This window comes from Capricornis sumatraensis, chromosome 22 (genome assembly GCF_032405125.1).
Source record: "Capricornis sumatraensis isolate serow.1 chromosome 22, serow.2, whole genome shotgun sequence".
In the NCBI taxonomy this organism is placed as follows: Eukaryota; Metazoa; Chordata; class Mammalia; order Artiodactyla; family Bovidae; genus Capricornis; species Capricornis sumatraensis.
Genome location: NC_091090.1, coordinates 36,807,809 through 36,823,389, shown reverse-complemented (window position 1 = coordinate 36,823,389; position 15,581 = coordinate 36,807,809). Strand labels below are relative to the sequence as shown.

Below are 15,581 nucleotides of genomic sequence, written 5' to 3'. Positions count from 1 at the left end.
GAAGTTGGGGAGGAGGAAATGTAATAAATCCCATGACTACTTCTTCCCCCTCCCTCCACCGTCACCTCCCACTATCGGCATCACAGACATTCCTGATATCAGAAGCCACCAGGAAGTCCCTTGCTTTCCATTTGTATCCTGAGTCGCCTGTGATGAGGAACCAGGCAAGTGCCTGAGCTGGTTCATCAGCTGAACAAAAGCAGTTCAAGTTTCCATGTTCCCTGATCCGATTCTGAGGACGGACTGCTGTAACACTTCAGGCTCAGAGCGACGCAGCAAACCCCATGCAGGTTGTAAGTATTAGAAAAATTCAAGAGCATGACTACCCAAGGGCGGTCACCCAGTAAAGTCACAATATTCAGACATCCTTCCCCGGCCGTGCGCCTGCCCCCCATCATTCATGAGTCTAAACATCACACGATCCTTGGAAATTCATTGAACTATTCTGGGAACAAGCCAGGAACTACATCAAGGGTACTAGCCCGTGTGTTTCTACAAGCATGCCCACACGTGGAAACAGAAAGGGAATCGCATCCTTCAAAAGAAAACTAATCGTGGGGATTCCCTGACAGTCCAGTGGTTAGAACTTTGTCCTTCCGCTACAGGGGGCACAGGTTTGCTCTCTGGTAGAAGGCAATGGCACCCCACTCCAGCACTCTTGCCTGGAAAAATCCAGGAGCCTGGTGGGCTGCAGTCCATAGGGTCGCTAAGAGTCGGACACGACTGAGCAACTTCACTTTTCACTTTCATGCATTGGAGACGGAAATGGCAACCCACTCCAGTGTTCTTGCCTAGAGAATCCCAGGGACGGGGGAGCCTGGTGGGCTGTCATCTATGAGGTCGCACAGGGTCGGACACGACTGAAGCGACTTAGCAGCAGCAGCAGGGAAATGAAGACCTCGCCTGCTGCACTGTGTGGCAAAAGAAAAAGAAGGAACAGGTCTTGGTTTTGCTTACATTCTAATTGTTGTTACTTTAGTCATCTCCCACTCTTTTGAGACCCCACGGACTATAGACCACCAGGCTCCTCTGTGCATGGGATTTCCCAGGCAAGAATACTGGAGTAGGCTGCCATTTCCTTCTCCAGGGATCTTCCCAAACCTACATCTCCTACACTGGCAGGCAGATTCTCTACCACTGAGTCACCGGGGAAGCTTACATTTTAATACTCTGCTTTAAAAAATATATAGCTATCAATACCACATAAACCACAGCAGTACAGACTAAGCTATTTTCTCTATAGCTTTCCCAGTATTTCGAAGGAGCCTTAAACCCACTATACTTCCTGTGTTCCAAGAGTTCTAAAAACACTAAATTTTTTAATGTAAAAATTATTTAAAATATCAATGAATGCAATCAATCCCAAAACACTTTAAAGAAATCATTATTAAAATTTTTCTCAGAGAGGGGACCATAACTAGTTAACAGCCTCTGTAACCTATCTTCAGGCACCACTCAGGTGGAAAGTGTAAGGAAAACATACGCTGGTCAGTTAAGCCGGTATTTAAATGCAGCACTAAAAATGCATTTCACGCCCAACTTCATCAATCACCAACCAATCTTACTTTGCATCTTGGCTACCAAAAGAAAATGAGATTTGTTTCCCTGAAGAAATATGTCAAAGCTCTGCCTGAATTATTAAGCTTTACTGTTATAGAGAGAAACTGAGTCGGGGAAAAAAATGAAGAAAATAGAAAAAGAAATAAAATTAGACCCAGGTTGCCATCTACAGACTGTTATCAGCACTGCTCATTCCTGAAGCATTAGATATCAGAATATCAATAAATATCAGCAGAAACATAAAAGGCCAAAATGTATAACTATAATCGCAATGATTGCAAAAATCAAGATAGCCTATGAAGTCTCTCTTTTTTTCTAATTAATATGAGAACACTAAAGAACACTGATAAAAAATCTTCACAGTTTAACATATGCTCTGAAGGAAGCATAGTTATGCATCTTAACTCTAAAATTTTAACACTTAGGAATAAAATTGGATAGATTACATCATTCCAAATTTAAAATATTTTAAGCATCAAAAACTGTTTTATCTCTAAAATAGAATTCTTGCATTCTTTGATGTGATATTTGTATATATTGAGAATTGATCATCACAATAAGTCTAGTCAAAATCTGTCCCCATTCATGGTTACAAAATTTTTATTCTTGTAATAACTTTTAAGATCTACCCTCTTAGCAACTTTCAAATATGCAATGCAGTATTAATTTCCTGCATTTTTGGCTCATTATCTTGACTCTCTATATACCTTCCCTTTCATTTTGTTTCAAGTTTTTATTGCTTTTCCCTTTCTAAAGAATAAGAGCCCTCTGGAGGCACAAATGTCCAAAATCACACACTTGGTTCTAATTACTAAAACAGATGCTATTAAAGCAAAAAGCAACTGCAATAATAACTGAATTTGGAGATTGAAAGAGGAAAAAGAGAGAGAGAGAGAGAGAAATAAAGACCATTACTTTTGCTAATATAACCTAGAAAATCTCCTAAAGCCAAAGGCATCTGGAGGGAGATCTGATAAGGAGAAATAGCTCAATTTTCAAAAGTAGGGATTTAAGCTAATATCCTTAAACTTACCAAATGATGATTTAATCTCATAAACGGTACAAAAGCTTTTTTTAATTTTCCCTGGGAAAATTGTTTTGGAAGCCAAGATTCATTTTCCAGGTCATATGTTCTTTCTATCAAGATGAAAAGATACAAGATGTGTCATCTAAACTCTTGTATATGCTTCTAAATCCACGGTATAGGCTTCTTGTGCACATGTACGTGCTAAGTTGCTTCAGTCGGGTTCGACTCTGCGACCCCATGGACTGTAGCCCGCCAGGTTCCTCTGTCCATGGGATTCTCCAGGCAAGAATGCTGGAGTGGATTGCCATTTCCTTCTCCAGGGGATCTCCCTGACCCAGGGATCAAACCTGCGTCTCTTACGTCTCCTGCACTGGCAGGCAGGTTCTCCACCACTAGCACTACCTGGGAAGCCCAAAAGCCTCTTACTGGGAACAAAAATTCCCCAAACCTTCATTTAAAAGACACCAGCCATTGTCCTATGTAACACCGAGATACAGCAGTGAAAACCTACTATCTACACATTATAAAACCACATTGCAAAATGTACACTTAACGTGGGCAATTAAAACCAGTGCAGATTCTCTGAAGACTGGGGAAGAATAGCTGAGGTCTTCTACATTTTCTTAGCACTTTAAAAATGTGACTTGTTTTCATGTTCAACATGTTTTGGTTAGTTTCACTCCCACAGATAAAACTATTGTTGAAAACTATTTGTGGGGCCTTCCCTGGCGGTCTAGTGGTTAAGACTTTGCTTTCCAAAGCAGCAGGTACGGGTTTGATCCCTGGTCGGAGAGCTAAGAGCCTACAAGCCTCGCAGCCAAAACACTAAAAAAAAACTCAAAACAGAAGCAATATTATAACAAATTCAATAAACACTTTAAAAATGGCCCACATCAACAACAAATCTTTTAAAGAGATCCTTGAAAATATCAGGGAAAAAAATCTTTAAAAAAAGAGAAAACTATGAATTTCTACAAAGGCAAAAACACTGATAATTTGACTTTTTAATAATGGTTACTGTCCTGTAACACATGGAAATGCTGATTCAGCTTCTTGTGTTTCCATATTTCCATGAGTGAAATAACCTGAAGAGATGATGGCCCCCTCTCTCTTGAGGGAAAACTGCTAAATCTAAAGATTTTCAAAAAATAGAATGAGAGTAGGACCTAGGATTTTCATAAGCTACTAAGAGCCACACAGAAAATAAGCAAGTAACATTTCATGAAAGCCTTTAATCGAAAATGATTCATGAAAAGTTTAACATGAGTCTTGTTTCTTAGTGGGTTTTAAAATATTACAGAGACATCCATTTTGTAACTTCCATCATTCATTCACCAGTATCTATTAAGTGTCTCATCTCTCAGACCTAGTTATTGGGGATCGAAAAAAATAAACTAGTAAGACATATCCCATGGCCTTGATGGTTTTGCAGTCTCATATATACTGATTAAAATAAACCCTCTGTTATTTTTAATGTTCACATGTAAGGCATGTTTTTTCAGGCTAGCTTTTTCCTTTGATGCCTGCCATACAACAATGGGAAAGAATCTGCCTGGAATGAAGGAGACCTGGGTTCAATCCCTGGGTCAGGAAGATTTCCTGGAGAAGGGAATGGCAACCCCACTCCAGTATTTTTGCCTGGAGAATTCCATGGACAGAGGAGCCTGGCAGGCTACAGTCCACGGGGTCTCAAAGAGTCAGACATGACTGAGCAACTAACACTTTCACTTTTTCCATACAACAAGCATTCATGAAACATCCATTGACTACATTTTATCCTGGCTTCCACATTTCATGGTCACTGGAAAGGACTGAACAAACTTAAAGATAAAATTAAAACTATAAAGATAAATCTTAATATGAACCCACATGTTGCAGAAAGCTAATGGGGCCAAAGAAAGTTAAATAACTTGCCCAAAGTCAAGAGCAGAACTGGGACAAGAATCTAGGACTCTGGGCTTCCAGCTAATTATCATTTAAATCTTTGAAACCTTAAGCCCCTTCCACTTTCTTCTTGTGGAATCGACTCCTTCATTTCACCTGCTCTTTTAACTTCGTCTTGCACTTCTTCTGACCCTGTAACCATCTGAGCAGCATCGTCCAAGCCCTCACACAAATTTGTGCTGTCTCCTTAGCTGTGAACCCCATGTGAGCTGTGATTCTAATGTGACGCTTTGTATGGACTTTGAAATGAGCTGGAGCTCTCAGGAGGAAGACAGAGCTCTGGCCATGAATCTGAACCTTGATCCCATTCACCCCTTTTTCAGAGCAGCCCAGCATGTCTTCCTGTGGAGGTGAGTGGATCCCAGGGGGAGGGAGAAGCAGTCACTCCTCCAGCCGTGTCCCAGCCAGCCCAGCTGCCCACAGCATCACCCCACACTCATGTCTTCACCCAACTGAGACCACTCTTGGAGTGAAACCAGAAAGAGCCTATCTTTATAAAAAGCTAACGTGAAAAGGTCACAATTCTGACAGCATGCCCCTTTAGTCAACCCCATGGATTATACAGACCATGGAATACTCCAGGCCAGAATACTAGAGTGGGTAGCCATACCCTTCTCCAGGGGATCTTCCCAACCCAGGAATCGAACCCAGGTCTCACACATTGCAGGTGGATTCTTTACCAGCTGAGCCACCAGGGAAGCCCTAGTTTATCACACTTTTATCCTCTAATCTTGTATTAATGCAAAATGCTTTAAATAATTTTATACTGTCTCTCACCTGGTAATGCAAGGTATGTAACTATTAATAATTCAGTACATACCATTATTGGTAAAGTTGTGTGGGTGTTCTCTTGGATATCAGTGAAACATCTTTTTGAAAAAGTGATCTGTGACTAAAAGCAGTTAGTAATAAATGTGAACAAGAGTTGTAGACACACACATAAGAGAGATCACAAGTAGGTGGTAAAAATGGTAATCAAGCACTTTTAGCCGGAACACAGGATGGTAAAATTTACCTTTCTCAATAAGAACACTCAAGAAATATTTTCTCTTGAAGCATATCCTCATAGCACAATTGCTAATTACAACTAGAAATTAAGCATGAAAAACACCAGCAATCTCTCATACACAGAAAGTCTTCTTTGAAAACTCTCATAAGTGACAAATACTATGTGAGTCCAGGAAAACAAACAGGTCTACTTACAAATTAAAACTGTATCACAACCTTAAAATAATGATCATCAGTAATAACAATATAATAATAATAACAAACTTACCACTGTTTGGGATTGTTTGTGGTGAACTCTTTAACTTGGCATTTTGTTTCCCTTTCGTGGGTTTTTCTGAATTCGCATCTTTTTTCCCTTTCCTCTTTGGGGGCTGAGGAGATGAGTCGTCACTGGATCCAACTGTCGACTTAGACTGGCGATCATTTCCCTACGTGGCAAAAGATTAACTCTTAACTATTGGCTGATGAACGCCTTGAGTGATAAGTACAAGTCAAGTCACTAATGTGATAAAAGGGGGCAGGGGCCAGGGGTGGGCGTTCTGTGCTGATTCTGCTTCTGTCCATTACCCACATTAAATTCTTCCCGGTGGCAGAGGAAGGGTCTACCAGGGGAAGGAGAATAAAAATAATAGCACTTGAGGGACTTCCCTGGCAGTCCAGGGGTTACAACTTCTCCTTCCAATGCAGGGTGTACAGATGCAATCCCTGATCAGGGAGCTAATCTCTCACATGCTTTGCAGTCCAAAAAAAAAAAAAAAAAAAACCATAAAACAGAAGCAATATTGTAATAAATGTTAAAGACTTTTAAAAAATGGTCCACATCAAAAAATATTTTTAAACAAGTAATAGCACTTGACAACTGCTGAGTATTGATATGTACCAGGTGTTGCTATGAAACTGTCTCACTCAGTCCTTATACCCTGAGAAATAGGTACTGTTATCGCCCCATCATATAGACAAGCAAATGAGGCTTAGAGGTTAAGCCTGGCCAAGGTCACAGCCAGCAAAGACCAGAGCCAGTCCGCTGTCTCACCCATCCTCTTCCTCCTGCACCTTTCAGAAGAATCAGCAGATAACTATTGGATGAGGAATGATGACAAAACCCAGTTTGATCAGCTAATCAAGAAATACCTTCTTAATGAGTTGTCACAGTGAGCACACAGGTATCATCATATAAGCCGGTGCGCACTGTGCTTAAAGAAAACCTGCAATAGCGACTCATCTGTTGGTGACGTCCACCATCTCTATGAATCACAAATCCAGAGCAACATAGACACAAGCAGCTCAAGACAACATACCCCCCGCCACCATTCCTGCAAGACAACCCCGCTGACCACACCTATGGTGGTTGCCTCTGATTCCCATGTGCATCTCGAAATGAAGACCTTGCCTCTGAAAAGGGGGCTTCCCAGCGTGAAGGTGAGGTTGAGCTCAGCGGCTGCTGTGGTGGGCGCACGTACAGTCCCTGGGGAGCCGCATAAGAGCCACTACAGTGGTGGCCCCTGTAACCCAAGAAACAGCTGTGCTGATTCTCAGTGCAAGAAACTCCCTCCTAAAAGACAGCCTTGGCCTTAGGACACTCAGGTGCTGCACCTACCTGAGTATGTGAGGTGTGAGGCTGCAGGTAGCAGAAATAATGTGAGTTTTAGAGACCCTGACTCAGAGTCACTGCACTGCCACCAAGCACCAATGGGACCGTGAGGTAACTAGTTCCTACCTTCTTGGAACCTATTTCCGTATCAGTTCAGTTGAGTTCAGTTCAGTCGCTCAGTCGTGTCTGACTCTTTGCGACCCCACAGACCCCTTATCAATTGAATGGGGTTAATGTGCCTGCTGTTAGGTCTCTTACATGAAATGAAATGGTAACATTTATAAAGTAACTGGTATAGTGCCTGGCGGGCCTCCCTTGTGGCTTGGTGGTAAAGAATCTGCCTGCAATGCAGGAGACGTGAGTTTGATGCTTGGGTAGGGAAGATCCCCTGGAGAAGGAAATGGCAGCCCATTCCAGAATTCTTGTTTGGGAAATCCGAGGACAGAGAAGCCTGGCAGACTACAGTCCATGGGTTTGCAAAGGAGTTGAACACGACTTACCGACTAAACAAGAAAAAAAAAAAAAAACAGTGTCTAGCATGTAGTTTTATTCAAGGACTATCAGAGGGTTTCCTCCAAGAGCAGAGAGTTAATATCTTTTTCTTAAAAATCATATCAAATTTACACCATATTGGGTGCAATTTTATGCAACATCTGTACTATGCTAGTATCTGAAAATAAATGTAGTAATGTTAAATAAACAAATCTGCCTAGAAACCTATTATAACTGCTCATTTTAAACATTTAGATATTCAGTCATCCAGAAGTGTTTAAATAGCTTTAGCTATCACCCAATTAAGAATAGAAAATTTCACAGCTTTACAAATGAAGTTATTTATGCTATTTTGTCATAGCCTACAAGAAAATGAATTATGCATAGATTTATTAACAGTATGAAAACTTGTCCAAATCTATAACACTTTTTTGCATAATTTAATTTCCTATTCCAACTGCAATTTAAACATACAGTTTCCACTTAATTATTGCATTAACTGCAACCAGAGTTGACGTCTTTTTTCTTTCCTTTTCTTCAATGATTATTTCTTGCAAAGCCATAAACTGCCAGGCAGGAGAAATGGCTAATGTGATTACAGTAGAGATTCCAAAACCATCATATGAGAAGGAACCATCAGCCTGGTCTCACATTCTAGTCTATTTTCAAATTAGTCTATTCATCTCAAGATTCTAAAACTTTAAAAGCCTTGAATGAGAGGAGTAACCCTTCTAGCAAGCCTACTAGAATGTTCAGAGATGCTGTTCAATTTATCAGGACTAAAATGAAACAAAGAAAGCAAAACTCTGGATCTCATCATGACAGGGGTTTTTTTGGTGGTTGTTTTTTTTTTTCAAAAGGGGTAAAACAAGGGAGAAGCAGACACTGCATCTTGGGGAGACTGAGAATTCACATGATTTTAAGCATCAACTCTCTTGCTGAATGTACAAGAAGTTCTGATTTACTGCGTTTCTGATGAAAGTGAAAGTGAAAGTGAAGTCACTCAGTCGTGTCCGACTCTTTGTGACCCCATGGACTGTCGCCTACCAGGCTTCTCAGTCTATGGGATTTTCCAAGCAAGAGTACTGGATTGGGTTGCCAGGGACACTCAAAAGACTGATTCTGGAGCATCAAGAAAGACTAGTTGATTCCAATAACTATATGAGGCATAGCTTTGGTAATGCACACACATGCATTCAAATACTGATTAATGACTAATTGCCGGGCACTTGACAAGAACTAAACTGAACTTAGCTTCCCTGGTAGCTCAGGCAGTAAAGAATCTGCCTGCAATGCATGAGACCCAGGTTCGATCCCTGGGTGGAGACGATCCCCTGGAGGAGGGAATGGCAACCCCCTCCAGGATTCTCGTCTGGAAAATTCTATGGACGGGAGCCTGGAGGGTTTACAGCCCGTGAGGTTGCAAAGAGTCAGATACGACTGAGTGACTAACACAACACAAATTAAACTTAGAAAAAAATAATTGCTTTGTAATTAGAAAACGGGAAAGAATTCAGATGTTTTCTATTTTAAAAAGAAAACACGTTTATAGCACCGGGAACTCTACTCAATATTCTGTCATAATCTGAGTGGGAAAAGAATCTGAAAAAAATGGATATATGTATATAACTGAATCACTTTGCTATACCTGAATCTAACATAACACTGTAAATCAACTATACTCCGATATACAATAAAAAAAGAAAACAAGATGCATCTAAAAAATAAAAACGTGCAATAAATACAAATATAAATAAATTATATAGTATAAATTATATACTTATCTATTTACATAGTTCATTATATAAATTATAGATAATACATAGACAAATTATATATAGAGAGGGAAGGGCAGAGGAATAGCAGAGGGATCTTCCTTTCTTTTTTGAGACTTCTACATTTGACTCATAAATGGGATAGTCATTGCTATTTATGGGGCATAGGGAATAAGATTGTCATCTCATACTGCTGTTAGTTGATAAGATAACATTACTGAGTAGCTTGTGTGCTAAATACTCATAAACACAAATATTTACCAAATGCATAGATAGGCATTTTTTCAGATGAAGGAATTAACTTTCTCAAAGTTACCCAGTTTTGACTTTTCTGCTACACTGACACTTGCTAGTTCCCAAGGGACTAGAAACAGCTATCATATGGTTTGATTCCCTTAAAAAGTCACCTGGAAGTAATAGATTGCGATTTTATACCTAAGTGGAAGAAATCAAGCAGCAGCCTCATTTTACAGGGCATCCCATGCAAACACTAGACCCTATGTGATCACTCAAGCACTGTCCTGTTTTTTCCCTCACACACATATCAAAATACCTGATAGAAATAGCAAACCTCTGGCTCAGACCAACAGAAAACTAAAAAGAGCCCTTCGATCACCCCCTTGCTCTACTCAGATTGGGATTGTTTTGGATAATTCCCTAGGCTCTTCCCAACAAGACCGAGTCAACTCAGGTTTCTGTCATTACCATGGTAAACTCACTTTAAGCCTTCACGAACATGTGCCAAAGACACAAAAGCCATAATGCATCACAAAATCCCTCCTAAAGTGATTTTGTGAGGGATTTGCCGCACACAGCAGCACTCACAGTGTGTGTATTTCAGCGGAGCATCCAGGAGACCTTGTGAGCAGGGGACCACACTCAGACTCAGGCTGGTGTTTCTCTGTGTATTTGCTGATGGGAAGTGTGAGAAATCTTTTTATCCAAACTGGACACAGGTTCCCAAAAGGCAAAATGGAGTTCTGGAAACTTCAGAATCGACCTTTCACTATGACTTTGTGATACATGGGTAATCATGTTTTCTCACCAAAACCTGAGCAACTGTCATATTTGAATCTGTAAATTGTTGATCACAAGATGTATTAGCCACTTGGGAATTAAGGACAACTGAGAACAACGTACAGAGAAGGCAATGGTACCCCACCCCAGTACTCTTGCCTGGAAAATCCCATGGACGGAGGAGCCTGGAAGGCTGCAGTCCATGGGGTCGCTGAGGGTCAGGCACGTCTGAGCGACTTCACTTTCAGTTTTCACTTTCCGGCATTGGAGAAGGAAATGGCAACCCACTCCAGTGTTCTTGCCTGGAGAATCCCAGGGACGGGGGAGCCTGGTGGGCTGCCGTCTATGGGGTCACACAGAGTCGGATACGACTGAAGCGACGCAGCAGCAGCAGCAACGGCGGCGGCAGCAGAGGACAATGTAAGGTAGCCTTTGGCTCCAACTTTCAAGCATGTCCCTGATTTTTATGTCTCTTCCACTAGAGGGCGCTTGGACTCTGTGCGCTGAAACCTCACACCTAGAGACACCCTCCCTCTGGTGGGTTAATTTTTCAAACTTAATAAAACTTCAGAGGATTCCCTTATTGCTTCCTTTTGTTTTCCAGGCTAGAATCTCAAAGTACTTGTTTCTGTGACCCCCCGTGTCTGTATGAGTGGTGACTTCTGGTCTTTTCCTGCTTTGCACAGGGCATTGCCTGGCTGTTTTGAAAGGGTTGCTGGACCCCCCCCCCCCCCCCGCACCGAACCTCCTCACCTTTACCCCAAACCCTATTACCTACACTTCCTGCCACAAGGGTGGGGCCTTGCTGACCCATCACTTCTGCACAGCAGGTCCTCTATGGAGACTGTAGCAGCTTTCTCTCTTTTTTAAGCTCTATCAGGCCCCCACCCACACTTCCCTTCCTTATGCAATACAGCCATTCCTAGAAAGCTTGTGGAGAAAAGAATTCCTAAAAGTCCAACTCTGGGTCCCCTTTGATTTGCATCACGAGTTCAGGGATGCCTTCCCTTGAACTGAACAGTAAGTAGCTCCTTAAGTTGTAAGCCAGCTCACCCATCGTCCCCTTCACTCACACTCACCCCAACTCCGTGCCAAGCGGTTAAGGATCTTGAAAATATGTACATTCTCCAGGGAACCAATTAGTTAAAGGAAAGGAGCAAACTGATCCTTCCCTTAAAAAGTTCCTGAGTATTCCCGATGTAGAATGTTCTCTCCGTGTGGTTCACGGCCAGTCACTCACAAATCCACTAGATAGGTTTCATGGAACCTCACTGTGTGCCCAGGGGATTATGCCCCTCTGCTGAATATAATCTCCTACAAGAGGCCCACCCTGGCCACCCAGGGGGTACTGCACCCTCTCTAACTTTCTCCTCTCATATCCTGATACATGTTTCTTCAAGTTTATCCCTGGTTAATATCAACTGTGTATTAGTTTGTCTTTTTCCTCCTCCAGAATGGAGGCTTCAGACATTTATGGTGTTCTCTGGAATCTCTGCCTCCCCTTCCCCACAAGCACTAAAACAGTTCAGTTCAGTTCAGTCACTCAGTCATATCCGACTCTTTGCAACCCTATGGACCGTAGTACGCCAGGCCTCCCTGTCCATCACGCAACTCCCAGATTTTACTCAAACTCATGTCCACAGAGTCGGTGATGCCATCCAACCATCTCATCTTCTGTCGTCCCCCTTCTCCTAGTGCTCGGGACATAGTATGGACTCAATAAATGGCCACTGGATGAATGCAGCCATCGGTGACAACATGCAATAGCCCCCGCTGCCTTCTGTCCCAGTCGCCCGCATCACTCAGGACTCCAGCCGTCCCACTGTCTCCTGCTTCTATTCTTGCCCCACCCACTTCTCTGCAGACACCACACACAGCCAGAATGATCTTTCAAAGATAGAAATCAAATGCCATCTCTCCCTTCCTCTGCCCCTCAAATGGTAGGGAATCAAATCCAAACTCCACCCACGGCCTGCACCCTTGGGCCCTGCCTGCCTCTCCAATCTCATCACAGACCACCCCAGCCTTCTTTCTGTCCCCTTTCTTTATGCCAAGCTCTTTCCTGAGGGCCTGCTATGGAGGCTCTTTCTCCCCTGCCCCCACCTTGTATGGCTGGCTGCCATTACCTCATTAAAGTCTCAGTCTCAGAGCATTTTATATCAACAAATGCCCTGCGACATTTTATTGTCCTCATGGCACTGATCACCACCTGAAATTATATATTTGTTTAGACACTGACAGTCTGTCTACCCCCGTTCTTCCACCCCTCCCCGCCCCACACAGACACAGGCACTGGAACAAAAGTTCCGTGCGGTCTGAAAGCTTGTCACCACTCTCTGCCAGCTGCTTGAAGGAATTCCTGGCACTCAGTAGGTGCTTGTTAAACATGTGTTGGATGGATGGCTGGATGACCGGATAAATGGACAGAATGCTTGATGAATCTACAGAATGCTTCGTGAGAAAGCATTGTGAGAAAAGGGACAGACTCTGCCATCACTGTGTTATTCTAAGTCAGAGCATGGCAATATAACGTTGGGTCTTTGCTTGTGTACGAGATAGAAACTCATCTCAAAACGTAACTTTGAGTCCTTAAAGGTCCCTTCCTTAAAGAGACCTTTTCCTGACACACATATCTAAATTCTCCTTTTTAAAAACAACAAGAAAAAACTAAAATAAAATAAAATAAATTCTCCTTTTATTTTCCTGCATATTGTTCTATCCTTTTCTCTCATTTTAATCACACTTTGCAATTATACACTGCTTTGTGGTATCATTTGTATAACTTTGTCTCCTTGAGTAGGACAGAGCTAAGAGAGAGTGTTGTGTCTTTTTGCTCAATACTATCTCCCTGGGGCTTAGTTCTAGGCCAGGCACACGGAAGACATAGCCAGTCATCATTAGATGACCCAGTATTCACACCACAGATTCGAAAGAACTTCCAAACAAGTGATCAAGAAGAGGCACACACGTGCCTCCTGTGTATGGATTTGAAAATTGGAAACGCATTTTTAATTTTAAAAAGTCATTCTAAATTTCAGAAGAATAATAGGCACCTAATCTCAAAGTTCAGTCACTGTGAATGTAAAGACCTGAGTCCTAATCTTGGTTCTGACATGAACTTCCCTGTGATCTGAGTCAGTTATTCAACTACACTTGGTCTCTGTTTAACCATCATCTTTCCAGCTATACTGTGAGGGTTAATGAGCTCCTCTGTGCATGGTACATGGAAGAGATTCCACTCCAAAGTCCTGAAGAAAAGAAGGGTAGTCTCCCAAATCTAAATTCCTGGACTTTATTTAGCTTTACGGCTTCCCAGGTGGCGCTAGTGCTAAAGAACTCGCCTGCCAATGCGGAAAACTAAGAGACACGGGTTCGCTCCCTGTGACGGGAAGGTCTCCTGGAGGAAGGCACGGCAACCCACTCCAGTATTCTTGCCTGGAGAATCCATGGACACAGGAGCCTGGCGGGCTACTGTCCATAGGGTCGCAGAGAGTCAGACACAACTGATTTAGTATGCAAGCACACATTTAGCTTTATGATGGTTACAATACATTTTTCAGTTACTGGAACACTCTCTCTCCCCTTGCTCTCCATATTCATGAAGTTATGGGTACTCTGTGGCTCTCACTGTGAGCTGTGCCCCCAACCCTCTCTATTGCCACCTCCCCATCCTCCCACTCAACAGTGTGATGAAGCCAGCTCCTCGCCAGGCTGTGATGAGTGTGAGGAAAGAACGTCACCATGACACGCCTCTGCTCTTCAACTATGACCGACACGTGGATGAACTTGCAAATTCTCATCTGATGTCCTCAGTCTCTGCCATTTACAACTACTTGCTGAACAGTCTGCAGCTAGACTCCATCATGACATTGACAACTCAATGCATTAGAAATTAAGCAGGTGATTCTTTCCTCAGCTGCCCTCTAATTAGCTATAGTACCACCATTTTCTCAGGCATCCAAGCTCAGAAACTTGGCCAAGGTCAGCGCTATTCCTTCACACACACACAAAAAACTTTTTTTCAAGAATTTCACACAATGTTACAGAAAAAAGGGGAGGGGAAGGAATATCTAAATCATCATTAGGAGACAATATCATTGTCCAGCAGCCACTTATTTTACAAGACGCCAATTAAGAGTTCTGCTTATTTAATTCAGAAAGGGAAAACATCAGATCAATTCTGACCTCTACAGGTCAGGAAATTCAACCAAAAGAGCAGAAAGAGAAGTTTCAGCTAAGAAGACCTGTCAAAGCAATACTCCAGCAGGACATGAAACTCATCCCCATGAGGGGGTACAGACAAAACACACAAACAGGTTAAGAAGTTACCTACTAAATGCTTGTCGCAGTTCCCACGTAATGGGTATTCAATAGATGATGCTGAAGTAACAAATAAATGAGTGAATGGTGGATGAAAAAGATTCTGATAAGGAGCTAACTATTTAGAGTGATTCTCAATCTTTTTAAAAATATAACTGAGGATTGCCATTCTGTCACATACACTTTCTTTTTAGTCTTTGTCAGTGATAGAAAACAACGCTGGGCAGACCAGTGATGTGACCTAAAACAGCATTTCTTCTCATTTATGTATTATTGCCTAGATTTCAAGTTGGTATAAATTTTATCAAGTCTATATATTAGGAAAAAAAATCTCTTTTGAAATCCATATTTTAAAAATATTAGCTGTCCTCTAGAAACTTAGTTGTAACATTAATGTTCTAATGTTGTTTCACATAATTGCTTATATACCACAAGGTGGCTACGTTTTATTTCTTCGAATTTAATTGAAACCCAACAGACAGCCTCTCTGTTACGGAACAGAAATACAGAACATTAATGAGTAAAGTATATGATACTCACACTGCCTTTAGACTTTCTGGATCCTACAATTGGAGGTAGTGAAGAGGTTTTCTGACTGTGAAAACAAATTACAACTTAGAAATCTGAATATTATTCACAAATAATATACAAAGCAAAATAATTAACATCTGTTTGTCACCCTGACCTGGAACTCAACTATTTATAGACATCAGTATTCCACAAAAAGTACCACTGACTTTCCCAATTTCACAAAGACCACCAAAACATTTCCAAATTCCATTCCAAAAGATTATTTTTTTAATTGGAATATAATTGCTTTACAATGTTGTGTTAGTTTCCGCTGTCC

The 15,581-nt window shown here is 41.8% G+C and overlaps 1 protein-coding gene across 1 annotated transcript in view; it reads right to left on the bottom strand.

Annotated features, from left to right (window-relative positions):
* DCDC2 (doublecortin domain containing 2) overlaps positions 1–15,581 on the bottom strand; it is a 144,546-nt gene that overhangs the window by 75,492 nt on the left and 53,473 nt on the right. Inside the window, exons 6-7 of the mRNA XM_068960481.1 lie at positions 15,275–15,329; positions 5,808–5,967 (exon numbers count right to left, since the gene is read on the bottom strand). Of these exons, the coding sequence (XP_068816582.1) occupies positions 5,808–5,967; positions 15,275–15,329 (215 nt within the window). The remainder of the gene's footprint in view (positions 1–5,807; positions 5,968–15,274; positions 15,330–15,581) is intronic.